An 18,196-nucleotide genomic window follows, 5' to 3' on the forward strand; every position below is an offset into this window, starting at 1 on the left:
GAAATGATTTATTAAGTAGCTCGTCGTGCTTAGTGAGTTGAATCTGAACCTCCTCAGCTTGCCTGGATAGAGTGGCAATAACTTTGGTGTTCTTTTGAACCTCAAGCTTCATAGATGTCAACTTGTTTTTTGCTTCAAAGACCTCAGCTTTGACAACAAAGAGGATTTGGGTCGCATCTTCCTTTAGAGGCATGGACTGCTTGACTTAATCCATATTATCAAGGATAGTGGCCACAACTGGCAGGAGGAGCTTGACATCCCCAGCCATGTCTTATTCTTCAAATTCAGCTTCAGTGACTGGGGTTCACTCTCCTTAAGACTTGAACGATTATTGTTAGGAGAACAATTTTGAGCAAGGCTAGTAACCAAGAAATAAAGGGAAGGGGTCTTTATTGTACCTGAGGGTTCCTCAACAATATCCAACTGATTACCGCTGAGGCCAAACATCTCAAATGTGCTTTGAAAAGATCAGTCTCATGTTGTTGAGAGATTTTGAGAGAATCTCATTCAGGTCCTGTACAAGGGATGGCTTCACCAATAATGAGGATAACTACTATAGGATCATCAACACGTGTTACCGAGACTAATAAAGGTGGAGAAGATATAACTAGTGTTAAGAGATCGGCAGTGATGTTGTGTGTCCGAGCAGTGGTGATGCCGAAAGTCACACTCTTAGTGACTTGAGTCACTGTGGTGGTTTGGGTAGATACCACAAATACGATAACAGCTGAAAAACCTGCTAAGGAGATAGATGGGATTAAGTCAGATGCCTCAGGGAGAGGACAAATTTCAATAGTTGAGACCTATAAAGAGCGCTCACCTAGATCTGTGGTTTTCCTTTGTTTGGTCTTCTTAATCCCCTTTGAAGGACTAAGAGGGGCTGTTGATTGTGTCCTCTTCAAGAAGGATGAGGAGGAAGCAGTATGGGTAGACTTTGGTGGCTGAGCCAAAGTCGTTGCAGCTGAAGAAGTAGAAGAAAGAAAGCAAAAAGAGTTAGCTATTCTCATCATCATTGGAAATATGCCAACATCCGTGGGCTTTGCCTTGTGATCAAGGATTCTTGATCCAAGCTTGCAAAGAGGAATATCTCCATGAGTGGGGTAATGCTTCTTTAGCATCCTTGCAATGATTCCGCTGAGGAACTTGGTGTAAGGGACGACCTTCTCTCTTTGCCTATTCAACAGCTTTAGAACGAGGTCATCAAAGATGAGCTGAGCGAAGTCAGTTTTCACGTTCCTCGTCACTGAGTAGCCAATGTTCAGAGCTCCTTGATTGGCTTGGTTTTGACCGACAATTTTCCCACCCACTGATTGGAGGAAGTGAGAAAAGAGTTCCAAGTGGCAGACATCCGGTTCTTCTCTATTTTGTTCATAGACTTGTTCAGCTCTGAGTCAGAGTCCTTCTTCAGTGGCCAAGCCTAGTGGATGTCATTAAGGAAGGTGATAATAGCTTCAGTAGTAAGTTCTTTGGCAAAGGGAGACACATTTGGAAGTTGGAGAGCTCCTCGTGTGGGTTATTGGTGTTCTTGCTTTCAGAAAGAAAGAGCTAGAAAGTTATGAGAGCGTAAAGAGTGAACGATAGAGTAAGGAATGTATTTGTAGGTGAGATGAGAGAGAAGGAATAGAGAAAAAATGACGATTTGAGAGAAGCGGAGAAATCATGAAAATAGACACGTTCCACGATGGTGATTAGACGTGGAAATGCAATGGATGCGATGTGTCAGAGACGTGGGGACAGTTGTGTCCATATTTCAAAAACAATTTTAATGAAGTCATAAAATATGACTGTTCATTATTTAAAAACTTCCGAGCACTGACCAATAGAGAAGATTTAGTGATTGTTTAAGTTGATTTTTTAAAACGTTTTGTTCATTGAACAAGGAAAATGTTCAGTGATGTGTTTTAAGAGAGAATCATTGAGAGAATATCAATGAGAGAGAGAGATGCATAACTTGAGAGAAAAATATATATTTTAAAGGAATTCAGTGATAGATTGAAAACACCAAAACATTTCACATATAGTACTAAGTAATGTTACTCACTGAGAAATTAATCCTCAACATTCAACATTACAAGTTCGCTTATTAGAATATTAAACCTTGTTTCATCAAGGGATTTTGTAAAAGGATTAGCTGAAGGCCTATCAGAGATCAAAGCTAAAGAAGAGCTTTTCATTTCTCTGGAGTCTTTTAGAAGATTCTTCTTTAGCTGACGAGATTGTTCATGATTAAGAATATCCCATAAAGGGAACTAAGGGAAAAGGAGAACATATCCTTAGACATCTTGAGACACATGGTATAATTATCCCATGATTCTGGCAAACAATCATAAAACTTTTTCTGCGTCTCTGAGTTGGAATATTCTCTTCTAACTGTCCTCAAATCAATAAGAAGACAATTAAAGCGTTGATGTACTTCAGACAAATATTCAAATTTTCTACAAAGAAAACTTTCATATTGTCTTACTAAGTTTATCTTCCTCGATTCTTGTATTTTAGAAATACCTTCATATTGAACATAAAGAGTATCCCACATGGTTTTCTAGGTTTTAAGCTTCATCACGGAGTGATAAACCTCGCCAGGAAGAGTCAAGGCTATTATAGATCTTGCACGAGTATCTAAAGTCATTTATTTCTTGTCTTCGTCACTCCACTAATGAGGGAACTTCGGAATCTGCCGTTCAGAAATCGCGGTAGTCGTAGTAGTAGCAGGAACTGCTAGAGAGATTGCAAATGGAACATATGGTCCATTTTCAATGTAATATGGAATCTCAAGATCCACACCCTCTAACAAAAGAGACATCCGGTTCTTCAGAGACTGAAGTTGTCTCTAATGAACCGGGGAGGTTTGGCAAGAGAGCCATTATCGTGAAAGTTTGTGCTCGTGTTTTGCAAAGCCATTTGAAAGGTAAATAAATTATCTAGAAAGAAGAGATAACAAAACAACAATACAACACTAAAACAAATAATACTTTGATACCACTTGTTGGTCCCAGCCGGATCTACTACAGTTTATAGGTAACAGTTTGTAGAAGGGGGGGAGATGAACACAAACACAACCGCTTTCACTTTTAAAAAACTTATATTGATAAAGAAGATCAATATAGATTTTTATTGATTGTTTGCGGAAAAGATAAGATACATAACTTACCAAAGGAATCAAAGAAACACACAAATTACAGATAGCAATAAAGAAAATACTTGCTAAAAGAAATAGGTTAAGAAGGTTTTGTGCTATTCACTTGGTTAGAGTGGTTTAGAGGGGAAGGGAAGACAATTGATAAGGAAGAACTTCTCAGCTATTTATACCCATTGCATTAAATGCAAGTCAGATGATACAAAAGCACGTGGCAAGCTTCAAGAGGCGAGCCTGTCCTTTGTTACAGATATATAGGTTTTTGACCGTATATGAACAATCGTCTTTCATAAAGTAGGTAAGCACGTTTGAAGACAGTAGAATGACTCTATATGGTACTTCATTTTGAAAGGTATGAGTTTGTTCTTTGTGTGCAGAATGACAAGACAAAAACTAATATTGTTCAACAAGATTCATCTGATCGCTAACACTGGAATAACGCTGAGGTTTCTTCAGTGTTCGCTAAAACTTGAGTAGATTTCACACGTGTGTAGACGAGCTTGTTATCACTGAAAACCGCATTAGATCACGAACTTGCTTGTCTCTATCTTCAGCTTCTATCTACGATATTACTGAAGATTTTGTGGTGTGAGTTTGTCTTCCTGAAGAATACTTGTCTCTGAATGAATTAGAATACATGTTCAAGGATCATTGAACAGACTCAGTGATGATCGCTGAAGTTGAATACAGAGATAGTACACTTCGATATAGATAAAAAGAATCATCATCAAATCACTGAGAGAGAAGATCAACAATGTCATACATTTATCAAATAATATACAAGTTAAATTTTTTGAAAGTACAATGTTGTAATAAGAAATGTCACGTAATCGATATGTTATACATGGACATTCCACGTGGATAGTGACATGGCATGGAAATCCTAGAACATGTGTCATGTCATCTTAATTCTAATCAAAAGGTTAACCAATCATTGTTATAATGAATAAATTTCTCAAACTACAATTTTTAACAAAAAATAATTCGAAAGTATGTTGTAATAAAGAAAAATAAAATTATAATATTATAATAAGAAAATTTGTGAAAGTAGATTTTTATTCCGTACTCTTTCATAATATCGGTCACATAACGGAAAAAAAAAAGCCCACCATATATAGGCATCAAAACCAATTTTAAATTTTCAACACATACAATATTATTATTATTTTATCCAATAATTAATAGAATTTAATCATATAATTTAGAAATTTAAATAATTTGTTTCTACCATGTGGGTGACCAGATTGCTCAAACGTAATGGTGCAAATTGTCTTTTTGACTGCTTTGTTTTATCAATCCAATAAATCGTTACACAAAGATACGAGCGACACAAGTCATCTTGGTGTATGCTTTGGTTGCATCGTATTCATTGCTTTCACAGTTTTTTTAAAGTGGCATTTTTAGGTGGAATTTCCTCCGGTGTCTTATATTATACTCTTCATCGAAACACAGTACAGTAACGTCTTGCATTAAGCTCCTTTTTTTCTATTAAACATGATCACCAAACCAAACGTTCTCCAAACGTGATTTTCCGATTATGCTCCTCGATTAGTTCAATAACGTAATCTTTGGGTATTGAGATTGAGAACCAACCACAAGGAATTTGAAAACCGTTTTGAAAATTGAAATATTACCACTTGATTTAGGGGGTGTTCAGGATTGCTTATTTAAAACAACTTATGCTTTTTTGTAATAGTGTTTATTAACTTATGTGGTATCAAACCGGAGTTAAATAAAACATGGTTAAAATTGTAAACTGGTAACAAGCAGTTTTTCATAAGTCAGGAAGGATTAACTTATCAAAAACGGCTTATTACCGGTTTGGCACCGGTATAAGCAGTTTTTTTTTTCTTGTTCAAACATCAGAAAACAACTTATCACCGGTGTCTGACTGACATAAGTTAAAAAGCAGTTTTTATAAGCAATCCCAAACACCCCCTTAGAACCTGTACATTTTAAAAAATATATATTTGAATGGCTATTTTTTAAAAGTATTTATTCAATAATATGACCATTTGAATTAACTAATCGGACATAACTATTGACCAATCAAAGGATGACACGTGTCAAAGAAAGGTTAAATAACAACCATGAGGTCCATTTAAAAGCAAGTACTCATTTTGTATCAATGTAATCTTCAAGATCAAAATTAGAACCTACGGGCATCAGTCAAGAAAAACGAATGGTATTCGAATTTTGTATAGGATCCTTTCGTATAACAATAATCCAGTATGAATACAGCTCGGTACCGATACAAAACAACATACGCGGATGAAAAAACCGGACATTACCCGTCTTAAAAGACTAGAAAAATACTGTTTTCCAAAAGACTCCCGGCTTACGAATAGAAATTCTACCATATTTCTCAAACTTTTTAAGAAGGCTTGAGAAAGATAAAAAGGCAAGATCACTTACTTGGCATGGAAGTACATAATGTTCAATGCTGGATTTTCAATGTCCCCTTCACTGATTCTACCCTCAAACCAACTGCTAATGATGCTCCGTGACGGGCTTTCGGACACAGCGTTTGGCCATTGATCAACCAGCCGAAAACCAAAACAAGATGCAGCCGAAAGTATGGATGCTTCATCAACTCTACGAAAAATATGGCATAATATGAGTGCTGGTGTCGATTCCTCTTCGTTACCTCCTCCATCTGTAGAAATCAACTCTCTTGCAGTTTGAAACAATGGTATTATCGCTTCGGCAACGTAAGTTACATCTGTTCCAATAATAACATCGAAACCCTTTTCGCCAGTTACCAATTTCTTGACGGATTCTATATCTTCTTTGTTACCCCATGTTAGTTTCTTGATATGTAGCTTTTCCCGTGAAGATTCTTCAAGATTTGAAGCGACGTTTTCGCGAAGAAGCTCCAGTGCTTTCTCGTCTCCGTCTGTGGGGACCACAAGGTTAGCCGTTTCGGTGGCGATCATTGAGCAGATTCCTCCGGAGCCTGATCCTAGCTCCAGAACCTTTTTCCCTGAAATGATGGTTTGGTTTGAAGCAAGAACAGAGGCCATGAGTTGAGCTGATTCCCATAGCATCAAACCTGTAGATTTGCAGGTGTGCTGGAACTCTTTCGATAGCATTTTGATTTTAAAGTTCCAGTCTCCTAACTTGTATTCCATTATCTGTCACATTGAAAAATACATAAAGAATAAGCAGCGTGAAGTGTTTTTAGTGTGTTTGATTTGTGGATGGAACTGGACAGGTGAGAGTGATGTAGGCAGGTGATGGGTGTAAACGAGTCGAGCTTTTAACGAGCTACCAGAGCTCGAGCTTAGTAATTCTCGAGCTCGAACACAAAGTAAAGCTCGTTTAACTTAACAAGCCAAGCTTCATAACACCAATGTTCGACTCGGCTCTTTCGAAAGCTTGATTAAATTTTCCGAGTAGAGTCAAACCATTCGAGCATACACTTTTCCAAGCCAAACATGCTCATATGTTCATAAATTATACAATGAACTAGTTAATAGATCGCAAGTTCGAGCCCATAAACGAGCATCAAGCTCGATAACTCAAAACATATTCGAGCTCGAGCCCTACATCAAAAAAATTATCCGAGCTTGAGCTTGATATTACTTTTTCAACCTGAGCTTGCATAACCTACTACTCGACTCGGCTTGGCTCGTTTACACCCCTAGGCGGGTGAATGAAATGTAAAAGGTTCTAGGGTTTAAATTTGACATAGGTAGTTTAGTAATTTACTAATCTTCCTCGCAATTTTTGTCCCACCCAGTCAAGTCCAGTCCCAGTCTAATGTCACGTCAAACATAGGACAAGTTTTTTTTTTGTGTAGTCCCATCCATATTATGAAACAGTATATCATCCAACTTTCTCTATCTTTCTTCAACGGATTCTCTATAATTTCTCTAAAATAGAGAACCAAAAATCAAAATCTCTAAATAGTAAATAGAATTACATTTAACTCCAACAGATTCTCTATTTTAGAGATTTCAACATCCATTATATTATTAAAATATTCAATAAATTTATCATCCCAATACACTTTTTAGAAAGAATTTATATAAAATAATAATGATTCAACCTCAATGGTGGGAATCAATGAAAAAGTAATTTCTCTCTCCACAGATCAAGTTTTAGGGAATTCTCTAAACTTGGAGCTTTCTCTAGTTTTCTGTATAAGTGAGAACAATATAGAGACTCTGTTGGAGCAAAATAGAGAACAAAAGCCCCATTTTCTCTATTTTAGAGAATCTATTAGAGATGCTCTAAAAGGAGGTTCAATGAGCATCGGATGGATTTATAGTGATATCGATCAGCACATGAATGCGTAAAAACTTGTTTGTTACCAAAATCAATATAATTGTAACAGTAAAAGAACACCAGTAAATTCTGACCTCGTCGTTTGATGCAGAGATGCCAAACATTTCAAAAGCAAATCCTTCAGATATGTCGATATCAGGTCCGTCTTCAGGCTTCTTTGAGATTTTTTCATGGATATCACCATTGCCACCGTCAAGACAAAAAGCAGCTTGGACCCAACGCCTATATACTCAGAGCAGTAAGAACAAAAAAGCACACGTTTAAAAATCGAGGCTTAGGTCCAATGGTATGAGCCCACACCTTATAATTTAGAGGTTACGAGTTCATTTTCAGGGGGGCAAGCTGATACAGAAAAAGGCATAGATAATCTATCTCACCTAATACACACACCCATATATATCTTCATATATATATATATAGAGAGAGAGAGAAAGAGAGAGAGGAAAGTTCCATTAAGAAGCCAAAATTGATTAGGATCCCACAGTCCACTACGGTATCCTTACTCAGGATGAATATTCATCATGAATAACACATTCATGATGAATATGGAAGTGTTATTCATCATAAATCACACATTCACGATGAATATTGGCATGTTATGGACGTGTTATTCATCATGAATCACACATTAATGATGAATATGTTATAACATTCATGATGAATAAGATGTCCATATTCATCATGAATATATGCCAGGTGTCATGCTGTGGACGGTTCCCGGGTCCCTAATCAATTATAGGTTCCTAACAGAACCTGCCCTTATATATATACATATATGTATATATGTATATTTGTGTCTGTGTGTCTATATACACATAATATATACGAACACGTCTTCTTTTGAGAACCAAAAACATAAAAAAGAGAGATTGTAGGCCCAAAACAAAGTGTAGCATGTTAATGCAAATTAGAAGAAACCTAATCAGGACGGAGGTAGTTTATCAACGAATCAAGTGCAGATTGGATATGTCAAATCTGTGCCAGATTTAATAACCAGGAATCAGATCAATTGGTTTTTAAATCTAAAACCCTGATCAAAACCCAAATAAATAGGATTTAGATATTAAACTCTTAACATAGTGTAACTTGATTCTTGTCTACAAAAACAATCGGCATACAACCATTAAGACATTAATTCACAATCGTATGTTATTTATTAGATTTATATAACCCTATATGTGGTTCTATAATATATACTTCATATTCAACAGGTAAAGGTTTAAGCGCATCAGAATAAACCAATCCATTTTATAAATGTATAACAATATAAGAAGTGAAAAAATCAGGGTCCTAATAAATGGAACCCACGTAAAAAACTGATTTCAGATTGAATCCGGGTCCTAATGGGATCCTTTCACATGCTTGCAGAGGATAAGGGATATGTTACGTGTGGATTTTTCTGGGTGCAGCTTCGAGAATTCTTGAATAATTGCATGTTCTTTACTTTTTTAGGAACAATGTCAAAAAGGTACACAGACAGTGTGTCCTTGCACATAAAGAACTGACTAAATCAGTCCCTGTTACACTTATGAAACCAAAACACCCATAATTTCTGATATAAGATTACTTACCGGTTCATTACTATCTCACGTGAACGATTTTCTACTTGTTTGCAACACACACCACATTCTTCAGTGCTGAACCCATTTTGTTGAAATAAACTTGTCAAGAATTCCTCAGAGAAGTAGAATGCACGCTAAAAAACAAGGTACGACAAAAATAGTTATAACAACAAAATAAACTAAAAAAAGCTAAAAATCAAAACCAATGTGGAACTTACAGTTCCGTCACCTCTGACAAAAAAGTTTTCGCTGAGCTTCTGATCCTTGCAAGTAAGCCTTTCCTGCCATTACAGCATGAGAAAAATAATACAACACTAGACTACGCATCCATGATCCACATCTCTTTAGTGCCAAAAAAGAATTCTACCAAATGTGTAGGTAATAGAAATAGAGTTATGTGGGAGCGAAGTGTAAGTATGTGTATAATAAAACCGAACGAGTATCCTTTTAAAAAAGGTTAAAATCATACTCCATCAATAGCACTAATATCTTGTAATGATTGCTAATTAACAAATAGAGAAACTTGGATTGGACTTTAGTGAAAAAGGAACACATTATTTTCAGGGAGAACCCAAAATAAGAAAGTGTTACATATTTTAGGGCAGATGGAGTAAGCAAGAGTGAATCAAGTTTTGGAGGAAACTTTGAGAAGGTATTCTTCTTGGGAAGCTTTTGATGATTAATAATTTTCTTGGAGTAGCTACTAAGGTATGGGATTCTTCATCCCTTCATTCTGTATTTCTCTAAAACCTGCTATATATGTACAGATCAGATACTTTCTTTTTAATCGTAATCCAGATTCCATTTTTCTCATTCTGAAATCCGTATCCTTTATGGACTTTCTCCTTGATCCATAACATTTTCTACTAGGGTCAGTATTTGAATTCTTATTTGAAATGCATTGCAATTGTTGAAATCAACCACCCCTAACCATGTAGTACATCACTCATTTCTCAAAATAAGGCATTTTTTTGTCCTTCTCTAAAATCTTTGAGAAGTCCACTAAAAAAAGTTGTGACATAATTTACCTAAAAGCCTCCTCCAACCATGTAAACAGTAACGTTTTCCTAAACTGTTCTATTTTTTCAATAAGAAACCCTTTTGATATTCAAAATTCATCAGTAACTTGATCTTAAGTGCCATCCATTTTTATCAATCCGAGGCTCGATTCATTGGAATATTTTAGAAAATTCTAACAGCTATTTCAAAAGGTTTTCCCAAGGATGACTCTAGGTTTTCAGGAAACTAAAGGTTTGTGAACTTCTTGAATACTGAAACAAAGTAGTTGGTAATATTTTATGTCCACCACACCTTTTGAAATGTATAACTACCCACTCATTCAATGAGATGAAACCAAAGAAAATCCTCTTGAAATAACTACAATACATATTTTTACCAAATACTTTTGTTGCATGAGTATCAATAACGTCTTGAATTATATGCTTATCTTTTGTAACAATTTCCCCTGTTTTTCGTCTATCCGTATGCTTTTTGGTAACGAGGGTGCCCGGGCTAGCTTGCCCGCACCTTGACTAATCACTATCCATATGTTTGCTGGCTAGTGTTCCCGCCGTCCTCTCTAAAGAAGAGGGTGACTACCCTCTTAGCCATCAGCAAAGGCTCTTTGGTTGACACTAACAGTTTGTAGAGCTCCTTGTTCCTCACACTCAGTTAGGAGTTGCCTGCCTCACTGGTCAAATAGACAAAAAATTGAAAGACCTGAGATCTTCTCGACTCTCCTCGGTTATAGAATTCTTTTGGTAATTATGTAAGTTTAAGTGTTTTCCTTATAGTGTAAAGCATGTTTTTATTGGTTGTTACCGAGTGAACCCTTTTATCCAATGTCAAACACCATTGTGTGATTTATTAGGCATTTGCCAAGGGGATCAACCCAAATGATATTGAATTACTGTGAACCTCTTTATTCAGTGTTAATTGTTAAACACTAGCAGAATAGACAATTAGGATTTAGGTGTTTTCCATATCAAGGTATGCACCCAGGCAAAAAAGATGCTTTTTCTTGTGAACCCTTTCACTGCACTGTCACATAAAAGTGAAATGGACCACTAGTTGTTTCTCAAGGAACAGACCATGCGGAATGATAACTCTTACACCATAGCCACAAACTAGTCGTTTGGACACCATAGCCACAAACTAGTCGTTTGGACTATTAATTGTTCTTTGTGGAGATGGAAATGTGCGAACTAGAACTTGGCTATGTGAGCAAATCCAAGCTACGCAAGTAAATCAAGGGGCACATTAATCCCAGAGGTAATTGTTTAAATCTAAGCCAATGCCCAAATTTGTGTTAGGCAAGGTATAGCAAGATATTTTCTGCTTAGAGTGAAATGTGCGATCAAGAACATGACTATGTGAGCCAAATCATTGAGGCTATGGGTGGATGCCTATATATTTAGACCCAATTCTCTAGAAGATGGTGTAGGATGTGTACTCCTCTATCATAGTTGATAAGTCATGCTTGCTACACTATCGCTTGGCATCACAAGATGATGGCCAAGATGATACATTGTCATTGTGTTTGTTTGCTCACATACACATTTCCTTTCATTGATTCTTAAGCCTCTGGCTTGTTTTAATTTTCAAGTCCACCCTCATCATATGTTATCAATTTTCATTTTCTGATAAATGATTGTATTCATATTTCCTCTTTAGTCTTCACCGGTTTTGTACATGAGTTACTGTTCCATTTTGTACACTAACTAAAATAAGTTTCTATGTTTTGTAGATCAGTCATTTGGGCCTAATCAAAAGCAACGGGGCATAATTATATGGTAACTTTGTCTTTGTTATTATTATAACCTATAGAAAATTGACCAAAAAAAAGTAGGGTGTGGAAAATGAAATTCCAAGCCTTCTTCCGGATTGACTAATATGTGGAACGTGGAGGACTTTTCTCATATCAACTATTCTATAAAATTATATAGGAAATCACATATGGTAATTGGTCCCTTACCACCAATAGACTTGCATTCCGTTAATCAACTTTTCTCAACTTGGAGGTGATTTTTTCAGTCCTTTTAGGTGATTGCATCATTTCATCAATAAAATTAGTCATTCAGACAAGTACCTGTATCAAAACTTGAGCTCCCATATGTTTACATCAATCTAAACACATTTATAATTGTTATATTAAAATGTAAGACTAAATGCATTCATTTAATAACGCCGATGAAAACATGAATATGTTGTTATTCTTCATGTAGAGTGCAAACCATCAATAGAAGCGTATTTTAAAATATACACAAAACACATAAAAATAAAGAAGTCTGGCACAAAAATAGTGAGATTATTAACAGAACAATGCGAACCTGAGCAAGATCTCCTGTCGCATAGTCACGGAATAATACGTAAGCATTTGGCTGGATATGAAAACAGTTTAGCTTCAGTTAAATTTTATTCTTGTAGAGAAAAGGATTTTAGATCATTATACCAAAACTAACCATCTGTTACCTTCATAATCTTTCTGATGTTCTGCAGTACCAGAGGCATCTTCTCAGGCGATACTGCGGATAAGACGAATATCTACTTAACAAGTCAGTCAAATCACTTAACATTGATCCCATAAAGAAGAAAGTCTAAAGAGCCAAAATGCAGTCGTCGGCCCAAGCAAGTGGGGCAATAATGGTTGTCGCGTTATACAGCCAGCTTGACTTTGGTCACTTGCCAAACGACATTATTTTATTTGCAAAAAGAGAAGAAATGTGCAAGAAAAAGAAAAAAAGAAGATAAACGTGCAAGAAAAAGAAAAAAGAAGATAAATGTGCAAGAAAGGAAAGCAATCCTCCATCAAGAATCCTTGTAACCTTGCCCCTTCATTTTAGGAGAAAAAAAAGAACGATCAAAGGGAAATCCAAACTAGGTCGAAAAGAATCCAGTCAAAAAACTCATAAAAAATTCTTGCCTAATAACCGGGATCTTCACCTACTCTATCAACAGCAAAAAGGAACAATGGACGATCAAAAGAAACAGGGCAACAAAACAAGCAGCAGTGCTGCAACACCTTTACATCAACAAGATACCTTCCTCAATAACAAAAATCTCACAGCACAAGATGTGTCCGCTCTTAGGTCAAGTGCTAGGTATTGCGATTACTACAACGTCATTTGTCTAACTGATCTTTGTTGATGCTACTATTATACTTATCTCCTTCTGCTGATGCTGTTCAGCTACCATTGCCATTTTCCACCAGAAACCATGATGACTGAATCAGAAATAGCAGGTCCTTGTGATTTCCTCAATATCGTTAAAGAAAAAGAAAACCCACATTTTTGTTACCTCACCTCTAAAACAAAGATTTTGAGCGTGTTTGTTCAAGAACTCTTCAAACCCACAACAAAGGGGGGTAGATGAAGAGTCTAGAGACCAAGTAAGTCTAAAAAAAATTATAGGAAGGGACAAGAAGAAGGGCGTGTGAGATGTGAAGGCTATATTTATCTCTCTATCTTCTGGTGTAGAAGAAGAGAGGCATCAAAGGCAGAGATAAAATAGAGGGATGGGGAGACTCACACAACCCTCTGTGTTACATGACGTCATTTTATGGTGCCACGGCCAAAGATGGTTGTAGCTCGCAACAACCATATTATCCCCTAAACAAATTGTATGGTGTGAAACAATCAGGGATATAATAGAAAAGGAATTTCATTCCCCTCACCATTGGGTAGTATATGAAGAAGGGTGGTATGAGCTCAACAGAATTTTGTTATGTATCATACCCCACACACGTCAAATACTATTCATTGGCGAGGAAATCTCATTTCCCGTATTCCCAAAAAATAAATATGTACACACATCCATAAACTGCTCCTATATTTAATTAAAACTTCCTACATTATAACATCTTGCAATACCATTGTTACAATGTCAACTGAGGATGGAGGTATATGCTTGATCAGGTCATCACTGGTCAGATCACATGCAAATGCATTTATCTTAGCCTCTTCAAAGTCTTTATGTGCCTGTAGTAAGTAAGATCAAGCAAAGAAACAAATTTATAAATATTACCATCAATAGAACATATGACATGCATCAATTTTACCATCATTTGCCAGAATTGTCAGAGCAAGATGTCATTAGTAATAATAATTCATATGTATCTAAATTTGTAATGTTGCAGGTTCAAGTAAGATAATGAAATATAGATGAAAGACCAAGAATTAAAACAGTATAAAATATACATGTGATTCATGATAATCTGTCTTTACCAGATAATCCCTCTTTTCAACCTACCATATCAAGATATCACTCCAATCTGAACAAACTAACAAAAACTGTTCAGGTTCTATGCATAAAAGGCAGAGCTCAAAGCTTTCTTTTTTCATAGGAGAGTGTGTGTGCACAATGCACATCCCACTAGTCTTTCTTCCTCTTTTTCTGCTGCTGCTAGGATTCCTTCATTGAGTTAGCTCTTTCACAAAATCACTCCTTCCTTTCTTCACAGGCAGCATTTCCATTCTGACAAAAGCAAGAGTGTCGCCGCTGAGAATTCCTTTCCTGTCCACTCTGGGGTGTGGATGCATGTGGAAACTAGAAATCGTTCAAGTAAAGTGATTGGGCCAATGCAAGTTTTGAAACAATTGAAAATCACATAGCTAATAGTTTCGAAAAATAAGTACGAAATACGAAACTCAATTGTGCCCTTGCCACCAAATACATGGAATCCGCTCCATGAATTTCCTTCTACTAGCAAGACGGTTTGTTTAATCACCAGTTGTTATATTACGCTTAATTTGCAACTGCCTTAACTGAAGTTTGAATTCTACCTACCTAACAAATTATGGATGACGATAATCTCACTGACTCACCCTCCACAAAAATCATACTCCCTCTTTTCTGTAAAAGTATAACCTCTTCAGCATAGGTTCTGACATCTCATTTAATTAGCAGTCATCTCTTGAAGGTTCTGAACTACATGGCATAAGTATCCTTGTAGTCATCATTGACAAAGCAGATGCAATCATGCAATGGACATTAAGGTCCACCACCATCTCCTATTTAACTTGAAATTTGGAAAAATCCATCTTAGATTTTACACTACCACCTCCCTTTCTCCATTTATGATGTGAAAGTAACAATGAATACAGAACTTTTAGGTTGACATCCAAACATATATACACTTCTGTCAGGTGTAAGAACACTACAAAAAATTAACCAGTTACCAACCACTACTAGTGGTGAAAAGTCACAAGCATGGATAGGGTCTTTTTACCAGTTATGGTTTGGGGATTATAAATTTGAACACTAGGGTCTTTTCACCCGCTGGGAAAAATGCCTTCAAAGGGAGTTTAGATGTTTTTTCCAATATAGCAAACTTATCATAGAACACCTAAAGCCTTGGCAAAGCAAAGATCTCTTCCTATACTAGTTAGCACAAGTTAAAATTCAAAGCAAGTAATAGATCACGCATAATAAAAGTGTAGGAAAGAACAACCTTAACCAAGTCAACCGCACGAGGTGAGAAGTCACAAGCATGGATAAATATACCAGGGTAGGTAGCAGCTAAAGGAAAGATGGTGTTTCCAGCTCCACATCCAACCTGCAAATCAGTAAAAGCAAAGATTATCCCAAACATGAGTTCAGATTGTAAATACTTAAAAGTTAAAATGCATGAAATTTAGCATGATAATAGTTGTATAATGACCCTTTACTATCTTCAGACAGCAGATGGTATAGGATACTAGTTTACAAGAAGACAATATATGGGAGGAAAAAGAAGGATGGAGTTAATGAAACAGAGATATTATATGTACTAATCAGAATTAATATGGTGAAGGAGATTAAACTGCATAAAGACCATCATATTCAAGCCCTATTACCAGACTCGCATAGTGAAGGATACGTTCGCATACATTTGAAAAAGTTAAATAATATCAGACTCACATACTGAAGGATGTTAAGCACCTCTACTTTTCTAAACTGACAAGATTTTTTAGACAGCCATGATCCGAACAATCAATTTAATCCCACTTTATTTTATAACAACTTAACTTTAAAAACAGTCACTAAGCAAGCCTATCAGTATGGTTCTGTACTAGCCGATGCTGAACCCAATATAAAAATGATAGACTATTTATAGAAGCAGCATAATTTTGTCAACGAAATATATCATATAAATATTTACCTCTAGAACAACCTTTTCCTCTGCTTCCTGAAAATTCAAGATATGTTTCAGCCTTCTTACAGCCTGGAAGTGCTTATACTTTCTTCTAAGTATCATTAAACTCAAAAAAAGAGGTAAGTAAAAATTGTGTACACTCACAGAGAAATAGTGCCCCCATTCTTTATCCAAGTAATGTCGATCCTTAAAGAACTGAAAAAAAAAATCACACAATCTTAACCTCTAATAGAAGCTAAAAGCATTCATCGAAGAAATATATACAAGGTACTTGGCATTCAGTTTCATGAACATTTGTACCAGAACAACTAACTTGGATTCACTCAAATATCACATCAGTGAGAACAAAAAGAATCCAACAGAAATTACATATCATAACACTGTACAGGTTAAACTACACCATGAAGGGGCAGTGGAAGAAGAACAATTAGATGTATATAAAGACCAAGGATGTTTACAGTATATAAGAGCATATTTTCCCCACCCTTGGATATCAAATAGCTATATTTTTTAAACATTATGAATAGTGACAGAAAAGACAACCAAGCACAGCAGTTTGTCACTTGATGTACTATTACTATGGGTATAAAGGGTCAAGCAAAACCAACCCGATCCTGATGACGTTTGTAGAAGACATCCCAATATTTCTTAGCATCCCTTTCATATTTCTCTGTGAGACACTTACAGATTTAGAATTAATAAACCTTCACTGCCATCATGTGTGTGTTTGTGTGCATGCAAGAGATATACCTTTCCAGAAGGGGGTGACTTCATTATTTGGTGTCGAATATATCTGTATCTTTGGCTTTTGCCCAATGCTCTCTGACGCATCAGATGCCATTCACAAAGCACTGTTAGCAAAAACATATTCAGAATGACAAACTGTTAGCAGAAACACATCAAATAGCATATATTTGGTGAATGAACTTTTACTTCTTTAACTCATTCCGTTCATACTAAAAATTTGACATTAACAATGAACTTTCAAAACCAATGTGTTATACCATTATTTTAGGTATATAATACTTCTTCATTACTTTGGCTTAAATGGCATGCCATACTTGAAAAACAATGAACTTACCTTTTGAAACCCCTTGTCCTGATCTATACAAATTGATATAAAATCACACACTTTCTCATCGAGTTGACTGATCGTTTTCATTGTTTTACTTTCTTCAAAAAAAAAATGATTTGTTCATGACATGGATTAGATGTGATGAAACTTTTCCAACCGATGATTAATAGAGCCAATCAATCAGGGTTAGCAAAGCTTCACGACAACAATGTTTGTTGCGTTATAACAGCAATAGTAGCGACTGTTTTTGCCATGGTGTTGAAGAAAAGAAATGCAGGCAACAGGGAATTTTTAGATATTGACCTGTGAAACTATATCCTTCTATCATTTCCACTAAAAACGACTTCTACATTGCATCCACAAAGATGAAATGAGTGAAGTAAAGGATCTGGCATGATACCTTTCTAGGAGTTCAAATGTTCAATGGCAGCTCGCAACAACATTCAAAAAACGATACTACAAATTGGGCATTCAATCACACACCCAGAAGCAAGTAACTGGGAAATAAATGGTTCAGGAAAGCATGCTATGAATTGCTGGGAATTTCAGAAGATTATGTGATATGAAACACAAACTAACGACAAAAATAAATTATCAAAAGCAAATTGGGGTTTCAGAAAACGTACCTTCTTGTAACAATTGGCTGTTGGAAATTCAAGGTTTTAACGGAAGATTAGGGTTTTTAAATTCCCGTTTTAACTTTTGTTTCCTTCGACATATTGCACCCCTAAACATTTCAACACAAACCCAACAATAGAGCGTTTGGTTTGCAAATTCTGAACGAATACCATGAAATTGGAATGTTTAATTATATTGACCAAATTGCATTCTTTTATTTTGTTTATTTTTTTTTACAAAAGGAATTTCAAAGTCCTATAAATTTTATAAATAAATAAATTTAATATTTTTTAATAACTACATGGTATTTTGATGGAATAGAATTATCTATTTCATAATATCAAATATGTCTTTAACCCAATATATCTGATCCCATAAAACCCAAT

General features: G+C 35.8%; 1 protein-coding gene across 5 annotated transcripts; it reads right to left on the reverse strand.

The window, feature by feature from the left end:
- Positions 1 to 5,332: 5,332 nt before the first annotated feature.
- LOC112511803 lies at positions 5,333 to 17,870 on the reverse strand. Of its 5 annotated transcripts, none has more exons than XM_025117573.1 (13): positions 17,819 to 17,870; positions 16,868 to 16,968; positions 16,726 to 16,787; positions 16,124 to 16,312; positions 15,434 to 15,538; positions 13,854 to 13,961; positions 12,457 to 12,528; positions 12,315 to 12,365; positions 9,204 to 9,266; positions 8,995 to 9,119; positions 7,498 to 7,645; positions 6,186 to 6,267; positions 5,333 to 6,116 (listed from the first exon to the last, which is right to left on the reverse strand). In XM_025117573.1, the coding sequence occupies exons 2-13, from the start codon at positions 16,956 to 16,958 to the stop codon at positions 5,545 to 5,547; spliced, it is 1,668 nt and encodes a 555-aa protein (XP_024973341.1). In that variant the 5' UTR covers positions 16,959 to 16,968; positions 17,819 to 17,870; the 3' UTR covers positions 5,333 to 5,544. The 5 variants fall into 5 exon arrangements, with proteins under 5 accessions (XP_024973341.1, XP_024973343.1, XP_024973344.1 ...); XM_025117575.1 differs by having other exon boundaries at positions 5,333 to 6,267; positions 16,124 to 16,150; positions 16,262 to 16,312; positions 16,868 to 17,689; positions 17,819 to 17,847; XM_025117576.1 differs by lacking the exon at positions 17,819 to 17,870 and adding an exon at positions 17,593 to 17,787 and having other exon boundaries at positions 5,333 to 6,267; positions 16,124 to 16,150; positions 16,262 to 16,312.
- Positions 17,871 to 18,196: the final 326 nt, after the last annotated feature.

Source organism: Cynara cardunculus (genome assembly GCF_001531365.2).
Source record: "Cynara cardunculus var. scolymus isolate 2C chromosome LG 4, CcrdV1, whole genome shotgun sequence".
In the NCBI taxonomy this organism is placed as follows: Eukaryota; Viridiplantae; Streptophyta; class Magnoliopsida; order Asterales; family Asteraceae; genus Cynara; species Cynara cardunculus.